At 37.7% G+C, this 24,532-nt stretch overlaps 3 protein-coding genes across 5 annotated transcripts; 2 read left to right on the top strand and 1 right to left on the bottom strand.

The window, feature by feature from the left end:
* Nucleotides 1-30: 30 nt before the first annotated feature.
* Nucleotides 31-17,541, top strand: ap1g2 (adaptor related protein complex 1 subunit gamma 2). 2 transcript variants are annotated; one of them, XM_077232857.1, is made up of 22 exons: nt 31-341; nt 2,195-2,403; nt 2,531-2,655; nt 2,749-2,890; nt 3,148-3,244; nt 3,356-3,432; nt 3,520-3,615; nt 3,732-3,812; nt 3,916-4,014; nt 4,151-4,206; nt 5,066-5,179; nt 5,282-5,422; nt 6,335-6,389; nt 8,454-8,576; nt 11,474-11,563; nt 12,323-12,450; nt 13,235-13,339; nt 13,463-13,607; nt 13,692-13,824; nt 14,336-14,487; nt 16,669-16,767; nt 16,868-17,541. In XM_077232857.1, exons 2-22 carry the CDS (start codon nt 2,203-2,205, stop codon nt 16,991-16,993), a joined length of 2,385 nt encoding a protein of 794 aa, XP_077088972.1. In that variant the 5' UTR covers nt 31-341; nt 2,195-2,202; the 3' UTR covers nt 16,994-17,541. The 2 variants fall into 2 exon arrangements, with proteins under 2 accessions (XP_077088972.1, XP_077088964.1); XM_077232849.1 differs by lacking the exon at nt 31-341 and having other exon boundaries at nt 2,167-2,403.
* Nucleotides 13,905-18,794, bottom strand: nedd8l (NEDD8 ubiquitin like modifier, like). Its single transcript, XM_077232933.1, has 4 exons — nt 18,638-18,794; nt 18,354-18,401; nt 18,180-18,262; nt 13,905-18,089 (listed from the first exon to the last, which is right to left on the bottom strand). The coding sequence occupies exons 1-4, from the start codon at nt 18,653-18,655 to the stop codon at nt 17,996-17,998; spliced, it is 243 nt and encodes an 80-aa protein (XP_077089048.1). The 5' UTR covers nt 18,656-18,794; the 3' UTR covers nt 13,905-17,995.
* A 204-nt stretch (nt 18,795-18,998) lies between these two features.
* On the top strand, nt 18,999-21,428 carry zp3f.2 (zona pellucida glycoprotein 3f, tandem duplicate 2). 2 transcript variants are annotated; one of them, XM_077232909.1, is made up of 11 exons: nt 18,999-19,186; nt 19,502-19,686; nt 19,775-19,878; nt 19,974-20,065; nt 20,143-20,323; nt 20,494-20,554; nt 20,635-20,723; nt 20,810-20,901; nt 20,998-21,099; nt 21,211-21,249; nt 21,340-21,428. In XM_077232909.1, the coding sequence occupies exons 1-9, from the start codon at nt 19,111-19,113 to the stop codon at nt 21,060-21,062; spliced, it is 945 nt and encodes a 314-aa protein (XP_077089024.1). In that variant the 5' UTR covers nt 18,999-19,110; the 3' UTR covers nt 21,063-21,099; nt 21,211-21,249; nt 21,340-21,428. The 2 variants fall into 2 exon arrangements, with proteins under 2 accessions (XP_077089024.1, XP_077089014.1); XM_077232899.1 differs by having other exon boundaries at nt 20,449-20,554.
* Nucleotides 21,429-24,532: the final 3,104 nt, after the last annotated feature.

Below are 24,532 nucleotides of genomic sequence, written 5' to 3'. Positions count from 1 at the left end.
TAATATTCATTGAATCATTTACTTTAATTTAGTTTGAAAAATGGACGAAACATAATAGTTCGCGGGTCCTTTAAATACAAACTGCACACAAGTATTTTTCCAGTTCCAGAGCAGCTGGACGGGAATGAATGGCACACCCGGATGGCGGAAGTTGCACTGTACTATGAGGCTTATACACATTTGTAAATGCTGTTACTGCGGATAAAGTTACTCGTAAAGTAAAATACCTCGTCTGGTTACCAACGGATACACCGTAAGGTTAAACAGAGAAGGAGGAGCGGATGAATTAGGCACTGAGCAGCCGGGTGGCTTCGGCGATTGGAATTACTGCGCTGCCTAAGGTAAGACGATGAGCCCTGGATCAGATGCTGGAAACGTCAGCGGATACAAACACTGGTTAACAACACTCGGGACGTGTACAAACTTGACTTTTGCCACCGAAAAGTATCATAAGTAATAGTCCGTTTAATCACAAACAGATGCATTGTACAATAACGCAAGAAATGTTTACATCTCCTGCAAACGACGAGAGCGACGAGCAGCACAAATAAATCGCCGTTTTCAGATCATTCAAGTCTTTCCTGTCGTTATCTCCTGTCTGTTTACGTTTTATCACCTTTATATTGCATCTGATTTTCATGCACACACAGCGTTTGTGTTTAAAGGTGGTGGTTCGAGGAAACGGACTATTTATGAACACATTGACTGCGCTGTATATATTATATGAAAATGACTCTGTTAGATGTCAAAACGATAATGATATCATGTGGAATGCATTTGTAGATTAGTAACGTCACAGCGACCAAAGGCCGCGTAGCGCGCGCGGTGCGCATGCGGCCTGAATGTAGTCATCATCATGGTCATGGGAAGATCTGAAATGAAAGCAGGTGTAAGTTCCTCAGCTGGAGGACGAGGAACCAGAGGCAACAGGCCCAAATAACCTTTAAACTGTTTAGGTCCTTAGAACAATTTTAGAGGAAGAGTGCAATCAAAAATGAGACATTTCGGGATGTTTACATTGTTCTTGTTCATACAATACAAATATATAATGACTAGCTACAGGCTAACATGCTCCAAAAAGGCACCCCCAAAATCTTTTAATAAATACTTTTACATAAATACAGTGAGGATGCATTCAATTGATCAAAAGTGATTCAAGATTATTTGGACTTTGTATTATCAAAGAATCCTGAAAAAAGATGATCATGGTTTTTCACAAAAATATTAACATTTACATTTATGGATTTAGCAGATTTTATCCAAATGGACTCACAAAAGAGGAACAAAGTATTCACCAAAGAGTCAACACACGTTGTAGTAAACAATGTCATGTTTAAAGGACAACTAGATTAGGACACCAGCTAGAGAAGAGAAGATATGCAGAGAAGAATACATAGTCTGTGTGTGTGGAACAGAGAGGGATTTTTTGCCTCATTGTTTTGGCTCATTCAGTAACTTGATCTGGCAGGAGAAAGCAGTTGAGGTAGGGGGAAACTTTTCTAGGGGTAGTCCTGAAAGCTAGCATTAAAACTTTAAATTTGATTCTGGCCACAACTGGGAGCCAGTTGAGTGAGTTCAGGAGGGGTGTGTCGTGGGTTCTCTTTTGCATCTGCCGAGGCTTAGTCACTGCACAATTGTTACTTGCGCACCAAATAAGCTTATTAGAATGATTTCTAAAGGATCTTGTGACACTGATGTCTGGAGTAATGACTGATGTCTGAAAATTTAGCTTTCTTTCTATATATTATTAAAATGGAACACATAAAAAATCTCATCGACCCCAAACTTTAATTTGAACAATAGTGTAAGCAATACATACTACTCTTGCTCTATAATCCAAGTTATCTGAATATCATATTGTTATTCACTAAATATATTGCAGATATACTACACATGGGTGAAGTTTGCTGTGTTGGTTGATGGTCAACTGCTGTGTTCAAATTGAGGTTCTAGAAAAAAAGTGGTCATGGTATTGCCCTGACATGACTCGATAGTTCTTTTTCTAAAATGGAAGCAAATTAGACCCTCAGAGTTGCATTTAATATAACCATTTGTTTTATTTAAGTCTGTTCAAAAATGCAATTGAATCAAGCACCAAGAAACTACAAATGTAAAATCATTGCTTTGTTCTGGGTATATGCTGGTTCCTCTTTCAATTTCTATGAAATGCCTCTCTCAATCTCTCTGATTACAGATACAGTCATGACTCCATCAGTGCGTTTACAGGAAATGATTCGGGTCATCCGAAGTGCCCGGACACAAGGCGAGGAGAGGGGCATCATCCAAAGAGAGTGTGCAGATATCCGGGCACAGTTTCGCCAGGGTGACAATGGGGAACGTTCGCACAGCCTTGCAAAACTACTCTACGTGCACATGCTGGGCTACCCTGCACACTTCGGCCAGGTAACTCTTTACATCTCAAATTATGCATACATCACATCTTGGCACCTTAATTCTCATCTGTGCAGCCTTATCCCTCTGTATATTATATATCTTACTATGGTGATAACTTTAGTATTGACTCCTGCAGATGGAGTGTGTACGTCTGATTGCCAGCCCCAGGTACAACGAGAAGCGGATGGGTTACCTGGGAGCCATGATGCTCTTGGATGAGAAGCAGGATGCTAGCTTACTGATTACCAACTCAATCAAGAAGTAAATGCTGTATATTATATATAATATAAGATATGTTATTTGATTCCAGTTTCAAATCATTATTCTTTCTGGCCATTTATATCTCTGTTGTAGTGACCTTTCCCACAGCAGTCAGTATGTTCAGTCTCTGGCTCTATGCACTCTGGCCTGCATGGGTTCAGCTGAGATGTGTCGAGACCTGGCACCAGAGATCGAACGGCTCCTCAGGGCCTCTAATTCTTATATCAAGAAAAAGGTCAGTTCATGACATTTTATGTCAGTAAACATTTTTAAGTATAGTTTAAGCAAGGGCATAGAATACGGTAGGGACCCACCAATATCCAGCAACTACTGAATTGTCCCTAGCTATGATTTTTATGTATTCACCAATGTCAAAATCAAACCTACGCCCTTGTGTTTAAGTCATGTCATCATCCAGATAAACATAATCAGGCTAAATTGTGTTTTGTTTAGTTTTTTTCTGTGTACTACTGATAATGATACCTGCTTTAGGCCACGCTGTGTGCCGTCCACATAATGAGAAAGGTCCCAGAGCTTGCAGAGCTGTTTATTCCTGCTGCAAGGTCTCTTCTGTCTGAGAAGAACCATGGTTAGCTACATTGTTTCTTTTTATATCTTGTGTTTTCACAAAAAAAAGTTTGTATTATGTGCAGTATTTTTAACATGATGGGGTTTTGTAACTGCCTGAATGTTTTCACAGGGGTTTTGCATGGGGCTGTAGTTCTTATCACTGAATTGTGTGCGCAAAATCCTGACACTCTCAATCAGTTCCGCAAGGTAATTCAAGTGAATTTTCTCCAAAACTTTCAGTTTAACTACTCCGTTATACAGACTACTAATCATTTTTTCTTCCCATTCCATAAGGCTGTTCCTGAACTGGTACAGATCATGAAAGGTCTTGTGACATCCAGTTATTCTCCAGAGCACAATGTAGCTGGTATCAGCGACCCCTTTCTGCAGGTTTGTCCGCTCCAGTCAAGCTTCATATCACTCTTTATCAGGCTACAACATACTTTCTACTGGTACACTGAACTGTATGAATATCAGGATTTGATTGTACTCTTTTTGTCCCTCAGGTGCGCATCCTTAGATTGCTAAGAATTCTGGGTCACAATAATGACACCGCTAGTGATGCCATGAATGACTTGTTGGCACAGGTACAATAGAACAAACACACCCTGTGAAATACAGTTAATCATATTAGTTATTCATTTTTAAAGCAGAGTTTTAATGCTTGATCTTGGTGATTCTGTTGCATAGGTGGCTACAAATACAGACAGCAGTAAGACTGCAGGCAGTGCTGTGCTGTATGAAACAGTCCTAACTATCATGGACATCAACTCAGAGAGTGGGCTTAGGGTTGGTCACAGTTTCATATACAATTTAATATACAGTTTTATGATTAGTTGGGTTGTTTGGTTTAAACAGGAGTGGAATATGATGCTTCTGTAGTGTATTTCAGGTCATTTAATGCATATAATTTATGTATTTTAAGGTGCTAGCTGTAAATATTCTTGGGAGGTTTCTACTTAATAATGACAGGAATATTCGGTAAGTTTCTTTTTTAATACTTCTATATTTAAAAGCATTGGAACTGTTATATCAGTCTAATCAATCATAGTAGATCTAATGGATTTTATTTTATTTTTTATAACACCACCACTTCTTTTGTTTGGGACCTGATTGTACACTTTTAATTCATATTTGAGCTGATTAATCAGAATGTGTTATACAGAGGCTTTCAGGGTTAGCCTGTTTTTCTTGTTCTAGTAGCTTCAAACATTTGGGGTTAGTTAGCACAACTGTTTTTAACATTGATAATAATGATATCTGAAGGATCATGTGACACTAATGGCTGCTAAAATTCAGCTTTTCCTTTACAATAATAAGTTACATTTTATTTTGTTTTATTGTTTTATTTTATTTTATTTTTTGGTAAATTTACAATGAAATGACCAAAAACAAGGAGTATGTTGAAGCCGAGGCTTATAGTATAGTCTTTAAAATAGTCTTTTAAAATATATTAAAATAGAAAACAATTAATTTAAATTGTTATAATATTTCATTTTTTACTGCAACATCTGTGAGGCTCTTTCTAAAACATTAAAAACAGACCCCAAACTTTCAAATGGTAGTTTCTTTCATTTTGCAATAAGAGCAGATCCATTTCAGAATTTTTTATTTAATGTTTAAAATCAAATTTGGGTGTCTGCTGTTCACAGATATTCAAAGTTTCTTTTGATAAAAAGATTTATATATATATATATATATATATATATATATATATATATATTCATTTTTTTATTCTTGCACCACACTACAGTGTTTTTGAGTAGAAAATGTAAATTCAGTTTCTCAGCCCTACTCATGCCAATACATGCTCATTTTCTGTCTCTCTCATCTATTACAGCTACATATCAATGACATCCCTCCAGAAAATAGTACAGACAGACCACAATGCAGTGCAGCGGCACAGAGGCACCATTGTGGACTGCCTGAAAGATCAAGACACCTCTGTCAAACGGTACTATAAATTATTCAAAAAGGAGAATGCATATAGACAATACAGATGTATATAAATTGAGGTATAATTACAGTTATTCATCCTGCTCTTTTTCTTATGCAGTCGTGCATTGGATCTGTCACTTGCCCTTGTGTCGGCTGTGAACATTCGCTCAATGATGAAGGAGCTTCTCATTTTTCTTTCAACCTGTCCCCTAGAGCTTCGATCTCAAACCGCTTCTGGCATCTTCAACGCTGCTGAAAGGTATCATCAGTCCTTTGTACTTTATATCTACCTGTTAGTATCATACATTATATGTCTGTGGTTCAGCTCCACTAATTTGTGTATCTCTCCTATTCAACACTGTCACTCATATCTAAGAAAGTACTTTCTTACAGAAACCAACTTTAACATTGTCCTGTAAGACTTGCCTACGTTTAATGCCATTTCCCATCATTTGATGTTAAAATGTATAGCTTACCTTTCTATGTAAATTTGTGAGGTAGCTAAGGATATCAGATAATGTGTGGTGCTAAATCTCTTCATATTTAACTTAAAGAATGTGTACATTTTAATGTATGTACTCTGGCAGGCAAAAGATGATCAAATAAGGTATGTTACATTTATTTGGGCATGTGAATTGAGGAAAAAGAACAAATTCACTCTTCAGAATTTTTAGGAGACACAAATGTGTATTTTAGAAATGTAGTTTTTACCCATATCTTCATGGTAAATTATTTAGTCGTACTACAGATCGGCTCCCCTGATTAATTATTAATTAATATACAAAAACATGTAAACATATCCTGGGAAACTAGCTCAAACAGCATGTGGAACGTCTCAGTGCCAAATATCTACAAGACCCTGTGATTCAAACACATCTGTACACATCAGTCTATAAAAAATACAAAGGTTAAGGTTTGGTTCTTGAATATTTATTAGACAACTGAACCATGAAGATTAACTGGCAATGGCCATCTGAGCTAATTAATATTCATGAGCTCAGTCTTTGCAATCAATGGCTAACCCATTCTAAAACGTGTCATGTGGAGGAATCCCGATTTATTGCCTTTTTTGTTGTTTTCTGTGTTAACCTGTCTAACTTTGTATATGTGGCAAGTCACAGGCACTGAACAGCACTTTGTCTTTGTGTGTCTCTCTCTGTGTCTTGGTCAGGTATTCCCCTTCTAAGCGCTGGCACATTGATACCATCCTGCATGTGCTCACTACGGTAAATAACCACTGCTACACAACCAAAACAGTTACATGCCTCCCAAAATATGACGAAAAGTCTTCCCATTTGCAAATAAGCAATGACGTTCAGTCTGTAAACATCTTTGTGTTTATTAAAGTTCTCATCCATTTCAACGCAGTATTATTATTATTATTTTTTGTGTGAAACACAACAGGAAATCTCACGCACAATGTTTGGCAGCTTTTCCATGCAATGAATGTTTCAATGGTGTTGTTTTTTAAATGCCAAGCTCGAAAAATAACCACAAAGTATCATAAAAGTAGCCCATATTACTGATGCAAATTATTTCAAGCCTTCTGAAGCAACAAGATAGCTTTGTGGGAGGAACAGACTGGAAACTACAGGTCCTTCTCAAAAAATTAGCATATTGTGATAAAGTTCATTATTTTCCATAATGTAATGATAAAAATTAAACTTTCATATATTTTAGATTCATTGCACACCAACTGAAATATTTCAGGTCTTTTATTGTTTTAATACTGATGATTTTGGCATACAGCTCATGAAAACCCAAAATTCCTGTCTCAAAAAATTAGCATATTTCATCCGACCAATAAAAGAAGTGTTTTTAATACAAAAAAAAAGTCAACCTTCAAATAATTATGTTCAGTTATGCACTCAATAGTCAATACTTGGTCGGGAATCCTTTTGCAGAAATGACTGCTTCAATGCGGCGTGGCATGGAGGCAATCAGCCTGTGGCACTGCTGAGGTGTTATGGAGGCCCAGGATGCTTCGATAGCGGCCTTAAGCTCATCCAGAGTGTTGGGTCTTGCGTCTCTCAGCTTTCTCTTCACAATATCCCACAGATTCTCTATGGGGTTCAGGTCAGGAGAGTTGGCAGGCCAATTGAGCACAGTAATACCATGGTCAGTAAACCATTTACCAGTGGTTTTGGCACTGTGAGCAGGTGCCAGGTCGTGCTGAAAAATGAAATCTTCATCTCCATAAAGCTTTTCAGCAGATGGAAGCATGAAGTGCTCCAAAATCTCCTGATAGCTAGCTGCATTGACCCTGCCCTTGATAAAACACAGTGGACCAACACCAGCAGCTGACATGGCACCCCAGACCATCACTGACTGTGGGTGCTTGACACTGGACTTCAGGCATTTTGGCATTTCCTTCTCCCCAGTCTTCCTCCAGACTCTGGCACCTTGATTTCCGAATGACATGCAAAACTGAGCAACAGTCCAGTGCTGCTTCTCTGTAGCCCAGGTCAGGCGCTTCTGCCGCTGTTTCTGGTTCAAAAGTGGCTTGACCTGGGGAATGCGGCACCTGTAGCCCATTTCCTGCACACGCCTGTGCACGGTGGTTCTGGATGTTTCTACTCCAGACTCAGTCCACTGCTTGCGCAGGTCCCCCAAGGTCTGGAATCGGTCCTTCTCCACAATCTTCCTCAGGGTCCGGTCACCTCTTCTCGTTGTGCAGCGTTTTTTGCCACACTTTTTCCTTCCCACAGACTTCCCACTGAGGGGCCTTGATACAGCACTCTGGGAACGGCCTATTTGTTCAGAAATTTCTTTCTGTGTCTTACCCTCTTGCTTGAGGGTGTCAATGATGGCCTTCTGGACAGCAGTCAGGTCGCCAGTCTTACCCATGATTGCGGTTTTGAGTAATGAAACAGGCTGGGAGTTTTTAAAAGCCTCAACAATCTTTTGCAGGTGTTTAGAGTTAATTAGTTGATTCAGATGATTAGGTTAATAGCTTGTTTAGAGACCCTTTTCATGATATGCTAATTTTTTGAGACAGGAATTTGGGGTTTTCATGAGCTGTATGCCAAAATCATCAGTATTAAAACAATAAAAGACCTGAAATATTTCAGTTGGTGTGCAATGAATCTACAATATATGGAAGTTTAATTTTTATCATTACATTATGGAAAATAATGAACTTTATCACAATATGCTAATTTTTTGAGAAGGACCTGTATATCTCCTAAAATACATAAAAAAAGAAAATGATACTGGTTTAGAATGTGTTAGGTGAATTACTGTATCTTTTCAACTGTATCAAGTTTTAAATGTAGTACTTTCTCTTTCAGGCAGGGGGTGATGTAAGAGATGAGACTGTGCCCAACCTAATCCAACTCATCACTACTGCTTCTGAGCTCCACTGTTACACTGTTCACAAGCTCTATAGAGCGCTTGTAAAAGATATTTCACAGGTAAGGATATGTTTTTCCTTATAAGGGGCCATTCACACAGGTCTTAGAATCTCTACTAATGAGTTGAATCAGGTGTGTTTGATTAGGAAGAGTTAGAAAATGTGTAGTGTTGATGTGCCTCCAGGAACAGGGTTGGGAAACACCGGACATGGGGTCTCATTCATGAAACATTCGTAAATATACGAGTAAATATGCAAGTGATTTGCGCGTAAAGAGACCTTCCCAAAACTCTTCTCCTGATTCACAAATACTTCGTAAACGTCAGATGTGATCGTGAAATGTGTGTGTGTGTTAATGAATTCCAATCAGTCGTAAATGGGATGCGCGTGCACGTTCATTCTCAATTACCATAAATCCCGCCCATTAAATCTGACTGACAACTATATATGGGCATCATATTATGACATGAATGCGAATGAAAAAGAAAAATTTCTCAGATGCAGAAATTTAAGTTTTAATATCAGAAGTTCATTCTAAACGCCACATTTTATTTTCAAGCGTACATAGTGATGTATCGGGTCCTAAAAAAAAGGAAGCTTGGCAGCATATTACAGATGCATTCAATGGAGTTTCATCTGTTAATCGAACATTCCCAGAAGTGAGAAGAAAATGGTTCGACTTTAAGCTTGAGAGCAAAAAACTAATTCGTTCACTTCGGAAAAATCGTATTAAAACTGGAGAAGGACCACCATCGCAGATGCTGTTACTGGCTCTCATAATAAGAAAAACCGTATGTAATTACTATACAGGTCCTTCTCAAAAAATTTGCATATTGTGATAAAGTTCATTATTTTCCATAATGTAATGATAAAAATTAAACTTTCATATATTTTAGATTCATTGCACACCAACTGAAATATTTCAGGTCTTTTATTGTTTTAATACTGATGATTTTGGCATACAGCTCATGAAAACCCAAAATTCCTGTCTCAAAAAATTAGCATATTTCATCCGACCAATAAAAGAAGTGTTTTTAATACAAAAAAAAGGTCAAACTTCAAATAATTATGTTCAGTTATGCACTCAATAGTCAATACTTGGTCGGGAATCCTTTTGCAGAAATGACTGCTTCAATTCGGCGTGGCATGGAGGCGATCAGCCTGTGGCACTGCTGAGGTGTTATGGAGGCCCAGGATGCTGCGATAGCGGCCTTAAGCTCATCCAGAGTGTTGGGTCTCGCGTCTCTCAACTTTCTCTTCTCAATATCCCACAGATTCTCTATGGGGTTCAGGTCAGGAGAGTTGGCAGGCCAATTGAGCACAGTAATACCATGGTCAGTAAACCATTTACCAGTGGTTTTGGCACTGTGAGCAGGTGCCAGGTCGTGCTGAAAAATGAAATCTTCATCTCCATAAAGCTTTTCAGCAGATGGAAGCATGAAGTGCTCCAAAATCTCCTGATAGCTAGCTGCATTGACCCTGCCCTTGATAAAACACAGTGGACCAACACCAGCAGCTGACATGGCACCCCAGACCATCACTGACTGTGGGTACTTGACACTGGACTTCAGGCATTTTGGCATTTGATTCTCCCCAGTATTCCTCCAGACTCTGGCACCTTGATTTCCGAATGACATGCAAAACTGAGTAACAGTCCAGTGCTGCTTCTCTGTAGCCCAGGTCAGGCGCTTCTGCCGCTGTTTCTGGTTCAAAAGTGGCTTGACCTGGGGAATGCAGCACCTGTAGCCCATTTCCTGCACACGCCTGTGCACGGTGGCTCTGGATGTTTCTACTCCAGACTCAGTCCACTGCTTCCGCAGGTCCCCCAAGGTCTGGAATCGGCCCTTCTCAACAATCTTCCTCAGGGTCCAGTCATCTCTTCTCGTTGTGCAGCGTTTTTTGCCACACTTTTTCCTTCCCACAGACTTCCCACTGAGGTGCCTTGATACAGCACTCTGGGAACAGCCTATTTGTTCAGAAATTTCTTTGTGTCTTACCCTCTTGCTTGAGGGTGTCTATGATGGCCTTCTGGACAGCAGTCAGGTCGGCAGTCTTACCCATGATTGCGGTTTTGAGTAATGAAACAGGCTGGGAGTTTTTAAAAGCCTCAGGAATCTTTTGCAGGTGTTTAGAGTTAATTAGTTGATTCAGATGATTAGGTTAATAGCTCGTTTAGAGACCCTTTTCATGATATGCTAATTTTTTGAGACAGGAATTTTGGGTTTTCATGAGCTGTATGCCAAAATCATCAGTATTAAAACAATAAAAGACCTGAAATATTTCAGTTGGTGTGCAATGAATCTAAAATATATGAAAGTTTAATTTTTTTCATTACATTATGGAAAATAATGAACTTTATCACAATATGCTAATTTTTTGAGAAGGACCTGTATATAATATTTTTTCAAAATGCTGTGTAAATATGTACCCGATTAAGGTGAATTAAAATGCAGCCTTATTAATGAGCAAAACGTTCGGGTGTTAAGCGCATTATTTACGCGTGGCTGTTTTGTAGATTTCTTGCGTACCAACTAACATTTGGAAAAATACGAACATTTTAGTGAATCCGAAAATTTACGCCAGAACCACTTTACACACGATTTACACAAAAATTCGTTATGCTCGTGTTTCATGAATGAGACCCATGGTTTTTAAAAGTTTAACTTCTTGAGCACTGCGTTTTTAGAGCTCCATGTCCTCCATGTCATGCACGGGGCACTGCAAAAGACGCAAGTGTGACTAGCGCATGTTGACATAAAAAAAAATGGAAAAGGAGCGCAGTGAAATGTAAAAACGTGTGATGATGTAGAAGTGGCCTTCCACACAAGATGCATTCTTGATTCTTACAAACATGTGCATTGTGTTTTTGGGCTTTGAGCATCTCTGGGCAATGACACCATGTCATGTGTGGACATTTCATACGTGCCTGATTGTGTAATTGACCGTTTATTTTCATAGCAATCCTTGGTCCAAGTTGCGTGCTGGTGTATAGGGGAGTATGGAGACCTGCTGTTGAAAGGCGAGTGTGAGGAGATTGAGCCTGTGCAGGTAAACAGAAATCAAATAATTATACATGTAAAATTATATAGGGAGCACATTTGGTGCACTAATCCGTGTCAATACTGGAGCAATGTGAATCTGACATATAAATTAATACATATACATATAGTGCATTTTATGTTGCAAGCCACTAACAAGAAGGTATCCAAAAATACTTTTTTTTTTTTTTTTAACCAAGTACCATGGTAGTTCAAATGTTTCTTTTTTTTATGTACCTTGGAGTACCATGTAAATACTATTGTACATGAATATTCTTCTTATCCATTATTGTGGTCATGAGGTTTCACTAGACTAGCATGCTGTACTTTTACGTGTAAAGTTTAACGCTTTTCTTACTTTAAAGGGATAGTTCACCCAAAAATTACAATTCTATCATCATTTACTCACCCTTGTGTTGTTCCAAACCTGTATTCATTTCTTTCTTCTGCTGAACAAAAAAGAAGATATTTTGAAGAATGTCAGTAACCAAAACAGTTGATTCATACAGGTTTGGAACAACTTGAGGGTGAGTAAATGATTGATTCATTTTCGGGTGAACATCCCTTTAACAGCAACCCATCTGAGAAGTTGTGTCTTACAAACTAGCATAATTATACTTACAGTTTTATATTAGTCAGTTTTGAAAGCATGTAGTTTTGCACATCAATTACACCATGATAAATGAAACTGATGCCTCCCCTGTACCACCACAGTACTTGTTGTTTAAGGAGTGACTAAATTGTGTTTTGGGCCTTTTTTTGCCATTAGGTTACAGAAGATGACGTCCTGGAGGCCTTGGAGACAGTTCTTCAGTCTCACATGTCATCACCAGCAACCAGAGGCTTCGCACTCACTGCTACCATGAAGCTGAGCACTCGGATCACTGACAATGTCGAGTGAGAAACGTTATAATGAAATACTGACAAAAAATTTACTGTGTTGAATATGAAAAATAATGTAAGAAGTATTTGTATAATTCTACAGTATTTTGTCTAAATGAATTTAAAACGCTAAAAACTAAACTCAATCGTTTTAAATGTCACAAGTGAGTTTAGGCATCACAAGAATATAACGTATAGTATAAAAAAATGGATATTCATATTGAGATTTTCTATAGATTACATTTAACAGTTATTTACATATTAGTGTTTTTTTATGCATGTTAGATGACAGCATATGTACTCTAAAAGAAAAATTAGGGGAATTGAGCATAAACAATTATAGATCCAATTGGGGTTTAGTAGTTGTTTTTTTGTTTTTTTTAAATAAGTTAATACTTTTATTGATCTTGACTGTAAAGACATTTACATCATTACAAAAAAATAAGAATATTAAGCAGCAGATCTGTTTTTAACATTGTAATTGTAATAAGAATAAATGTTTCTTGGGGCACCCGATCATTTTATTAGAATGATTTCTAAAGGATCATGTGACACTGAAGACTGGAGTGATGGATGCTGAAAATTCAGCTTTGATCACTGGAATAAAAAAACATTTATAAAAAATAGAAAAGAAAATTTGTAAATGAAAAAGAAAATGTATAATTTGGGCTGATAACAATTATGGTACTGATATATCCTACAGTACATCCTCTCTCTCTAACTCTCTGTGTATTTACTTGTTTCTTTGAGCCTGATTTGTCTTAGATCTTTTTCATCTTTCTGTTTTTCTCTCAATCAGCCGAATCAGAAGTATTGTCAGTATTTACGGCAGCTGCATTGACCTGGAACTTCAGCAGAGAGCGGTCGAATATAATGCACTCTTCAAGAAATATGACCACATGAGGTACCGCTATGTGCTTTATTAGCCTACTATTTTTCAGTACAAAAAACCCTGAGATTATTCATGAATGGTGCAGCTCTTAAGCAGTTCATGATTAAGCGATCAAGTTCACTGTCTTCATCTCAGAGCTGCAGTGTTGGAAAGAATGCCTGTGATGGATAAGAACTCACCTGGACACACTAATGGAGACACATCAGGAGAGATTAAGGAGCCTGACACATCTATACCCAAACCAGTTGAGGCAGGTTTTTTCTCAGAACCAGCAAGCCAGGTAATTATTATATGATATTGTATTTAGACATTGAACTGTTAAAGAATAGATACACATTTTTTTGTATTTATAATTTTGTTAAAGGTGTGCGACCTTCTGGATCTCTTGGGTGGGACCGACATGTCTCTCCAGCCCAAGCCTGCCCCAACCATCACTCCAACAACTACCTCTAGTGCCGATCTTCTTGATCTGCTGGGAGGACTGGAACCGACACCAGGTGAGAACATGGACACCTGAAGCACTGATGATTTCTCCAGTTGTGTGTGACCTTTAAAAAAAACCCTGAAAGATACATTACCATTTAAATTTTGGCATCAGTATTTATTTTTAAATCAAATATTTTTATTACAGAAGGATGCATTAAATTGACCAAAAATTACATTTCTAATGTTACAAATTCTTTTTCAAATAAATTCTGTTTGTTTTTTGTTTTTTTTACATTCTATTAATCAAAGAATCCTGAAAAATGTTATCCACAAAAAACAATTAAGTACCGCAACTTTTTTCAACATTTATAAAAGCAACAAATCAGCATATTAGATTGATTTCTGAAGGATCATGTGACACTGAAGACTGAAGTGTCACATTGAAAACACTGAAGGAAGCTGAAAATTCAGCTTTGCCATCTCAGGAATAAATTACATTTTAAAATATATTAAAATAGGAAATGATTATTTTAAATTGTGTTTATATTAGTTTTCACCTCGTGTTGGTGTGTTTGCATGTAGTTCCCACTGTGACGGTGTATGAGAAGAATGGATTAACCCTGAAAACCCAATGTGACAAACAGACAGAAACAGATGTCACGGTCACCCTTATTGCCTCTAACTCCACTCAGAGTGACATCATCAACTTCACTCTTCAGGCAGCTGTACCTAAGGTCTGATATTAATTTCAGCTCATTTTCATGAAAATTCACAATAAACCTATTTGTCAACAGTCTTTTATAACATAAGCCTTTGAGTGTGTGTACTAGAGTGAACTACTCACCCGTTGTTCAAAAAGTTACAGGCACACAAACACTGACTGAATCCAGAAGATGTACAGTGTTTTTTTTTTTACTCTGTAGGACTTATTTCTCAATACTTGAGTCACTTTTAAAAGCTTTTTGCACATTTTTCCAAACTAACTTTCAACTTGGCACAGGAGTTTATTGCAGATTCAAAATGCACTAAAACTGCCAAAACACTTTATACAACACTTCCAAAGTTGGTTTTTCACCCAACACACTTTGTCACTTATAAAGAATGACCTATAAAACTCTAATCACAAGTAGCATCACAAAATGTTTTTCTTATTAAAATTTCTTTACAAAACAAGAATGACAGCTCTCTACTGCAGTATGTTAAATGGTCCATGTTTACATTACAATATAAAATTGTCCTCTTTTGTATAGATGGTTAAGACTATGTGTAGGTGTTCAGCTACATCTAATTGTTTTAATAGTATTTGTGTTTTTTTAAGATTCGGAATACATTTCAATATGGTATTACTGTAGTAATGTAGCAAATCCGTTCACACAGAACGCTTTTTATCATTCCAATGCGCGCTACTTTTCCATTGTTTTTCTATGTAAACGTGCTAGACGAACATGTATAACCGTTGCACTCGCGTCTTTTGCAGCGTCTCGCGCATGACACTGCGTTCTAAAAACGCGGCATTTTCCCCATTCCACCAAGAGTTACTCACTGCAGAGTTAAATGACGACCCACTCCTCCTCTCTGGAGCTCTAATGGGGTGGGATTAGTCCCGCTACTTCTCTCTGGAGCTCTAAGGAGGTGAAGGGATAGAGTTGTGGGTAGGATTAGGGTGTGGTTGGATATTCTAGCTCCACCCATTAGGTCCAAATTACATCATAGAATTACATTCGCTAAACCTAAGCTCCAACCAAGCTTGCTCTGCAGCTTCTCCATTCCGCTCTGCCCCACGTCTCGTGTTTTTCCAAAGCTAAAAAGCATTCTGTGTGAACGAGCCCTTATTCAGTTTTGTATTGTTAGCTTTTGAAATTATGTAATTTCAAATGAGTCATTGAATGCGTTTTGTGCCTAAGAAATGATAAATGTGATTCTCCACATTACATCTGCAATAAATTATATTTCTCAATAATTATGACCCCAATTCTAGAATATATGGGGCATTTTGTAAAATGCAATAAAATCAAGAATCTGTGATTTGTTAATTCTCTCGCACATTTATTTAACTGACAAAAATACAAAGAAAAAAATTATTTGTTTTCACTGGCCAAATTAATTGTATTTGTATTTTGATGGCTACAACACGCTCCAAAAAAATGTGAGTTACTGCCCACAATCAGCAGGTGAACTGGTAAAAGGGTATCGCGTTTGGGTATAAAGGGAGCATCCATCTGTTCAATGCAGAGATGCTACCGAGTTCTCTGGACTTGAGCTCATCTCAGATGCTCTAAAAGACCAGTCCATTAACATTGGAAATGTGTGCTGTAGTCAGATGAGTCCATGTTTCAGCATGTTTTTGGGAAAAATGGATTACGAGTTTTCAGTCCCAAAGACTTGATGTGGTTGAAAGTACCATTGACGTTGAGGTGTATATTGGGATTGTACAGAGACAATGCTAGGCCTTATTCAGCACATGCTACAACAACAGAGTGGTTTCTACACTGACACTCTTCACCGAAGAACGGATGTGCTCGGTCTCCTATTGAAAATATATGGCCCATCATGACAAGGAGAATCAGACAATGACAACATTGGACTGTTGAGCAGCTGTCATGTATAATTGGTGAGATTGGGCTAAAATTCCACTTGCAAAACAGCAACAATTAGTATCCTCAATAACCAAATGATTAAAAAGTGTAATTAAATGGAAAGGTGATGTGACACAGTGGTAAACATGCCTCCATCCCAACTTTTTTGGAGTGTCACAGCCATTAAAATAAAACAGATTTTTGATTTTGAATTGTATTTTACAATGTCCAAACTTTTCTGGAAATTGGGTTGTAAATTTGAAAGAAAGAAATTATACGTTTGTCAGAATCTTTCACACGCTGTTATCACATTTAAACAATATTATTCTCCTTTTTCAGAGTGTTCAGCTGCAGATGAAGGCTCCGAGTGGTAATGTGATTCCAGCACATGGCCTTGGTCAAGTCACACAGACTGTTTTACTCAACAACCCTAACATGGCAAGTCCATCCTGCTTCAGTTTTGTGCGACTGTTTCTCACTAAATTTTTCGGTGCTATATATGAACAAGCTTGACAATACTTTTATCTCCCACCTACAGGTCAGCCTTAAGATGCGGATTCGAGTGTCTTATTCACATCAGGGTGTAGTGCATCAGGACACAGTACAAATTGACTCCTTTCCTAGTCTGGGCTGGAACTGTCAGCCATCAATCAGCCCCTTGTGACCGACCTACGAGTTCAGAATCCCCATTACTGTCTCTCTCATTGAGATTGGAATCTACGGAAATAGGCAGCTTACTGTCAACCTTTCTATTATGGACTGAACGTTCTCACGGCAGATTTGATACAACAGGTGTTTATGAAGTGTTATCTTGGTTTGAATTGTCTAGAACAAAGTGTGCTTTGATGTGCTGTCATCACTACACAAGAGTGAACAGTCAAACTAATGCATACTGTAATTAGATAAGCTCCTTTGAGCACTGTCACTAAATAACCGTCAACAAGTTGAAGAACTTGAATTACAGATGTCCTTCATATGCCCTAATTAATTCATTTGAGCTCCAATTGCCTTTCTGCTATCATTAAGCCTCTCATCATTTTTTTCTGTTTACTGTTTTTCTTGACTGTGAATGTGAACTTACCATCTCACATATTTAGAATGTCATATTCATATTTCTCAAACAACCTCATTGTGTGTGTGAAACCACAAGTATCCATTTGTCCAATTTGTTTAATCTTTTATCCAAACACAATAAAACATATGTATATGGTATAATGCACCTCATTCAAGAAATTAGTTTTTAGAAAGATGATGGTACACGTGAGCATCTCTTTTAGGAAACAATATGCCTTAATGCCCGTTTAACAGCTGAATGAGAAATTTAAAATAGCAAAAGATATTGCTAACTAATTAATCCTTTAGGGACCTGTGTCTATCTTAAAACATGAGTAAACAGTTCTTAACCTGCTAACGTGTATACTGTCAAATACCACGGAACAAAAAGGGCAGAAACAAATGTCAATATGAACCCACATTTAGGTTGTAAACTGTTCAGAATCACAATTACATGAGTTAGAGAGTGATGTATGCAAAGCCAAATGTCCACTTGTGGCTTTAAGCAGCAGAGCCACCTGGCTCATCTGTTCATGTACATGATAAAACAGATTTCTACTATTTACAAGTTTACCATAATAGATTATAGGAAAGACACAGGAAGATTGCAGGGCTATTGCAGGTTTTCCCCTCCCCGGAGAGCCAAAACTAAATGCAGGACAGATCCTCCCTGAATCTTGTAGTCAGCAGCAGTCTTCTCATCATTCCTGAAAAAGAGAAAAGCATATAAGAAAATGTTCATTTTTGAATGCTTTATTTTAACTTCAAAATTATTTAATATTAATGGGGAACTTTACATTTGTTTTCCACTGTAAATGAGTCTTTGCTGTTGTGGTGGGATCCCCTCCTTTTCTTCCACCCGCTCTTTGATTCTTTCCACCTTGTTGAAAGAAATAGCATAAAAGAAATATCCAAATACTTCCAAAGGTAACGAAATATTATTCACATTTTAAGGACATTACCACTCCTACCTTGTCTGTAGGTTCGATGTCAATTTCTATTTCTTTGCCTGTGAGTGTCTGAGACACGATTAAATTTTTTTTATATACAATTTTAACACATCTGAATCACTTCACTAGTAGTTAAAAACAAATCTGCATTTCGACAGGATTTTAAATAGATCAACCCAAATCAAATACAATTTAATCAGTTTAAGCATGTTATTAACACTGGAAATCATAAACCAGGTTAAAACTGAATAACGTTATAGCAACTCAGATAGCGACAGCTAAAAGCGAGGACAATAATCGCTTACCTTTACTTTAATCAACATTTTGAGGGCTGTATTTTAACTCATAAAAGTTGAACAGAAACTAGATAATCTGATCTCATCTGATATTTTAAACAATAGTAATTGCAAACGCTTCTACGAAACAAACAGTCTAACTTCCCGTGTACCCGAAATAAACTCCGGGTAGTTTGTTTCAACTATAGCAATGGTACAATGGTTCCGCATTTGGGCGTCTTGTTGGATCCTCCGAAATAAATCCCAATAAAAAACTGTCAAAATTATATACAAAATTGTAAATTGTAAGAATTAATTATTATCCAAATATAGAGTAACATACATCCCAATTAGTGAGTAAATGCTGCTTTTTTTTAATTCCTCCTCTGTCAGGTGTCAGCTGTTGTAAATTAGCTAACTGTTACTGATAACTGACGAAGTAGCAGAATTCAGAAACTCACAGACAGCGTTTGGTTTGCACCTCACTCGGTCTGCATCTGATCATGAATAACCTTTTGCAATGTTTGTTTGTTTTTTCAGTTGCCACAGCGTTTGTGATGTCTGAAGATAGTAATAATGGTAATGTTTATTATGGCACAAGAAAAATATTATACATTCTTAACATGTAACATAACATCTAAAAGAATCCAGCTTTAGCGGGTAGTTGTGCTTTCGAAATGTGTAGTTGGAAATGAGCAGAGTAGTTGATCATTGGCTGGTAGGCAAACCACAATGTTTTAAACTAGTATTTTGTTGTTGCTGGTCCAAGATGGTCTACTTGCTAATAATCTGCTTTGAGACCAGGTTCTAAACATGGATGGGCTATCAGAGTTGTTCAATTTTCTTCAACTTTGAGGCATACAATGAAGTACTTCCTCTCTCCTTTTACTATAGATATCCAAGTTACGTGTGGCGAACAGTCTGTTCACGTTAAGTGGAAAATCAACCAATCGATGACTGGGAATCCTGCTCGTCTTTTCTTGGGTAGTTGCTTTCCTTCACAGTTCTTAAATGTGTCAAATGAAGAAGCAGAGGCAGACTTTCACTATCCACTTAGTGAGTGTGAGTTTAAACGGACGGTAAGTTCACTTCCTGATTTTGGTAATCACAGAATCCTGAAAATATGGTGATGAAAATATACATTTTTTTTCCCTTCCTTCCGATTAGGCTACATGGAAATACTTGGTGTATGAGAACAAGTTAACCTACAGACCCTTGCCAAAGCCAAACCCTCCTTCTTTCACCTATACAATTAGATGTGTGAATGACAGGTAACATCACAACTGGGTAGCCTACTACAGGTATTCACTCTCAATCCCAAATCATTCCCATCGATGATGTACAATAATTTTGATTCGGTCTTCAGGCCAAAGGGTTGGACTCCTGCCTTCCAGAGCTCTTCTACTGGTGCCATAGAAGGTCATGGAGAACTGGCCTTTCACATGGCAATTCTCAATCGTATGTAGGCAGATCTTGATTCATTGTCTGAGATTCTCATTCTAACAATAACTCCCCTATCATAATCTTCTCTACAGATGATTTCAGTGGCCCTGCAGAATCCAGTGTCTTTCCGCTGGGATCTTTTGTCCCTATTTGGGCTGGTGTTAACCAGCAAGCCCATCAGCCACTGGTGTTGCTTCTTGAGGAATGTGTAGCCTCTACAACTCTCGAAATCTCCCCGGATAGTCTTACGTACCCACTTATCGCCAATAAAGGGTGTGTATAATTGTGATTATTTGAAATACCCATTAGTCAGTACATCAAATAAAGTTAGATCGTCCTTATTTGCTGCAATTTAGTGCCCATATTTTTATAATTGACTTAAGATGAATCCATCATAGGTGTCTTGTGGATGGTAAGAAAAGTTTATCCACTTTTTTACCAAGATCTCACTCCTCCTCAATCCTGCTTCACCTTCAAGCATTCAGATTCGCCATGGGACAAGAGGTGAGGGAGTCTCTTCATAGGAATGTGGCAAGTTCTTAAACATCTGAATTTCTTGCTGCCTGTTCTCCCCCACCCTGCAGGTCTATATCCATTGCAAATTAATTGCATGGGACCCTGACAACCTCAACGATCTGAAGAAGGCCTGCAATTATAATAAAGTCAAAAGAGAGTTAGTGTATTCTTGATTTATACTTAAAATCCTTCAATATGCTGACATGATTTATTGGAAAATATCCCATTATCCTTCATTAACAGATGGGAGCTTTTAGATGACCCGTTCCAGAGTTCTCTTTGTCAATGCTGTGATTCAACATGTGGAGTTCGTGGAAAGAGGGAAACGGATTCCGGTAAATCAAAGGCATAATGCCAAGTAACTAATCATGTAAAAATTGCAAACCCTTTTACGTGGGTTTAAGTTAACATGCAATGTGTTGGGATTACAGCACCTCAAGGACTGGTACTAAAGTCTGTTTTAGGACCTTTGACAATTACTGAAGATTCAGCATGATTTTACTCTGATGTGCCATCCTTTATCTCAGAGAAAGGTTTGTAATTATGTTCTTAGAAATGTTTAAAACTGTCTAGTGGGTTTTTTTTCTTTTTTTTCTTCTTGATTGTTAGGCATGTGGCAGTGGTTTGTTTTTTCTCATTGGTAGGTTGAGTGGCTGTCTGGAGTTGCAGTGGATAATTGACAGGTCAGTGGTGTTTACTCTCTACATGATATTATTGTGCTGAATAAATAACCATTGTGTGCAGTGAACTGATGTTTTCCATCTTTTTTGTAGGTGCTTGATTCATGGAGTCATTAGAAGTGGCCAACGAAATCATTAGATTTGTATGACTCATTTTGTTCATTAAAAGACTGTGAAACATCCTTTGAGTCTATTATTTGAAATTTTGACCCTGTTGTGATCTCTTTGACCAAAGTGATAAAGGAAGGGGTGTCACATCAATTTTGTCTTCATAAAATTGCCTCAATATTTCCTTTTGATTACTCCCAGCTAAGGGAGCAGGTTCATGCATTGAGGAAATGTTAAAGTCCCCCTGTAGTCAATATTTTTATCCCTTAACTCATCTTTGATCACCAAAATTACATTAAATGTTTTTTCCTTAATAAAATTTCTTCATGCCTTAAAATGGCTTGAATGTAACTCTACACAATCCGTGTATCATTCGTTCAGTCGTGTTTTGATTTAATATTGAAAGTAGAAAAATGAGAAAACAGTTCCTTTTTTTTCTTCTTCTTTTCCAAAGAAACGAAAAACAAGAATTCTGCTTGATTTTCGTTTATCGTTCTGAGGTAGAAAAATGAATCAACAGCTTGAATATTCGATTTCTACAGGTGGGCGAGAATGAAACGCCCCTTTCCTCTGATTTGTCAGCCGAAGATCACACTGTGTCGTCATCAGTCCTTCCTCGGTAGCGCACAGAAGAATAAGAGTCCTCCGCTGCTGATGATGTACGGATTCTTAACTCGTTCATTGCAACTACATTTCATCTTTTTCTCATCAAACAACCAGACTAACGAATGACTCGACACACACAACCCGTACCGGGGAAGACCCTACAGGGCTTTCCTCTGTGTACAACAACAGTGCTCAAGTGCCAGGGGGTCTGTGAAATAAAATAGGGAAATAGCTGTTTCCTATTCTGTATTCCAAAATAGGGAAATATTCAGTCACTGTAAAGTCACGTTTTTTTATCATAAGCACGCTGTAATTTATTCCTAAGTGATTTAGGCTTATATAATGAATTTTTACTTCAGATAATCTAAATGTTGTCTTTCAAAAGTAGGCGCACCAAAAAGGCTGATCGCTGTATTTTGGTTTATTTTATGGTGTGCGCCAGAAAGATGTTCAATGAGACAGAGACGCGCTTAAGCAGCGCATCGTGTTGTTTTCTTTATTTTTCAAAGGCATGACATTTTGTAGTCATTTTGAATGTACTCAAATTAAAATATACATTTTACTGTTTGGAATGACAAAGTATTATAAAATACAATACAATTTTATTTGTAAAGCACATTTAAAACAACCCCGAGGTTCGCCAAAGTGCTGAACACTGACACAATTTAAGACAAATTTTAAACACATGACAAGAGCACAAGACACAGTTAAACACGTGACAATACAAAACAAAACAAAAAGCAGAAATTAACTCTCAGGCCGGTTTAAAAGCCAATGAATAAAAGTGAGTTTTAAGTCGAGATTTAAAAGTGTCAAGGCAGGGAGCAACCCTGACACTCATAGGCAGATCATTCCACAGCCTAGGGGCTACGACTGAAAAAGCTCGATCACCCCTATTTTTAAGTCTTGTTCTAGGAACAGATAAGAGTAGTTGGTCAGCAGACCTTAATGATCTCAGAGGAGCATGCATCATCAGTAGATCATCTATGTAAGCTGGTGATTGCCCATGAAGAGATTTAAAAACAAATAATAAAATCTTAAACTGTATTCTTAAACAACTGGTAGCCAATGAAGAGAGGCAAGAACAGATAATGTGCTCCCGTTTACGGGTTCCTGTAAGTCGAGCGGCAGCATTCTGAACTGTTTGCAATCTAGAGAGAGAAGCCTGGTTAACTCCTATATATAAAGCATCACAATAGTCCAGGCGGGTGGTGATAAAAGCATGTATAACCCTCTCCAAATCTTTAAAAGATAAAAACGGCTTCAATTTGGTGAGAGCCTAAGTTGAAAAAAACTAACTTTTACAACAGAGTTTATCTGTTTCTCTAGGTGAAGATCACTATCCATCTTTACACCAAGGTTCGTTACCATAGACTTGACATAGGGCGTCAGGGGTCCCAGGTCCAATTTGGAGGTGCTAGTAGAACTGCTAGGTCTAAAAATCATAATTTCAGTTTTACTTTCATTAAAATGTAAAACATTTAAAGCCATCCATGCTTTGATGTCGTAAAAGCAATCTAACAACCTTTTTGTCGAGTCCTCACCCTTACTCTTTATAGGAAGGTAGATTTGTAAATCATCTGCGTACAGATGGAAACTAATATTATGGTTCTTTAAGATAGATCCCAAAGGAAGCAAGTAAAGGGAGAAGAGAATCGGTCCCAAAATAGAGCCCTGCGGTACTCCGCATGTCACTGGTGCAACTGGTGAAGTAGAGCTCCCATACTCAACTTTAAACACTCTCTCTGAGAGATATGATCTAAACCATTTTAATGCAGTGCCTTTAATCCCCACCTTGTGCTCGAGACGCAAGATAAGAACACTGTGGTCAACCGTATCAAATGCTGCTGTAAGATCTAAAAGCATCAAAATTGTAGAATCTCCAGAATCTGTTGAAATCAAAAGATCGTTAAAAACTTTTATAAGTGCAGTCTCTGCTATGAAAAGCTTTAAAACCAGACTGAAACACCTCAAGAATACCATGCAGATCTAAATAGGCTTGTAACTGCACTAGAACTGCCTTCTCTAAAATCTTGGACACAAAAGGAAGTTTAGAAATCGGACGATAATTTGAGAGAACTAAAGTGTCCAGATTTTGTTTTTTAATAAGGGGCTGCACCACAGCCTCTTTAAAACAAAGTGGCACATAACCAGAAGTAAGACTACTGTTTATGATTGCGTGAATATTTGGTCCAATAGTGTTCCATACCTCTTTAAAAATACTTGGTGGGATAATATCAGTGGGACAAATTGACGGTTTTAAATGTGTAACAATATCATTAAGGGCCATGGTGGAAACAGGCTCAAACTCAGCGAAGACTGCAGCACACTCTATGAAAATGGAAGGATCAAAGGCTGGAGGTGAAATGCTAGCTAATAGTAGTAATCTTTTCCACAATAAAGTGGAGGAATTTTTCACAGGTCACAGTAGATTCTTCCTGCATTATATATCGGGGGGTATGAAGAACAGAATGTATTGTTCTAAAAAGAACATGAGGTTTATGGCCATTTTTATCAATAACATCAGAGAGGTATTTAGCCTTTTCAGTTTTAACAGTTCTCTGGTAATTAC

This window comes from Siphateles boraxobius, unplaced genomic scaffold (genome assembly GCF_051911475.1).
Source record: "Siphateles boraxobius isolate OS27281-9 unplaced genomic scaffold, OSU_SipBor_1 1, whole genome shotgun sequence".
NCBI classification, from domain to species: Eukaryota; Metazoa; Chordata; class Actinopteri; order Cypriniformes; family Leuciscidae; genus Siphateles; species Siphateles boraxobius.
This window is presented reverse-complemented; position numbering and strand designations above follow the sequence as displayed.

What these genes read in the sequence shown, in the direction of transcription:
- ap1g2 (XM_077232849.1), top strand. Translation starts at nt 2,167, where the DNA reads ATGCCTCTCTCAATCTCTCTGATTACAGATACAGTCATGACTCCATCA. An exon ending in AAGAAATATGACCACATGAG is followed by an intron (nt 13,340 to 13,462) that starts GTACCGCTATGT and finishes TCTTCATCTCAG; the next exon opens with AGCTGCAGTGTTGGAAAGAA. An exon ending in TTCAGGCAGCTGTACCTAAG is followed by an intron (nt 14,488 to 16,668) that starts GTCTGATATTAA and finishes CTCCTTTTTCAG; the next exon opens with AGTGTTCAGCTGCAGATGAA.
- nedd8l (XM_077232933.1), bottom strand. An exon ending in ACATCGAACCTACAGACAAG is followed by an intron (nt 18,263 to 18,353) that starts GTAGGAGTGGTA and finishes TCTTTCAACAAG; the next exon opens with GTGGAAAGAATCAAAGAGCG. An exon ending in ATTTACAGTGGAAAACAAAT is followed by an intron (nt 18,090 to 18,179) that starts GTAAAGTTCCCC and finishes TCTCTTTTTCAG; the next exon opens with GAATGATGAGAAGACTGCTG.
- zp3f.2 (XM_077232899.1), top strand. Translation starts at nt 19,111, where the DNA reads ATGAATAACCTTTTGCAATGTTTGTTTGTTTTTTCAGTTGCCACAGCG. An exon ending in AGTGTGAGTTTAAACGGACG is followed by an intron (nt 19,687 to 19,774) that starts GTAAGTTCACTT and finishes CCTTCCGATTAG; the next exon opens with GCTACATGGAAATACTTGGT. An exon ending in ATTAGATGTGTGAATGACAG is followed by an intron (nt 19,879 to 19,973) that starts GTAACATCACAA and finishes TTCGGTCTTCAG; the next exon opens with GCCAAAGGGTTGGACTCCTG.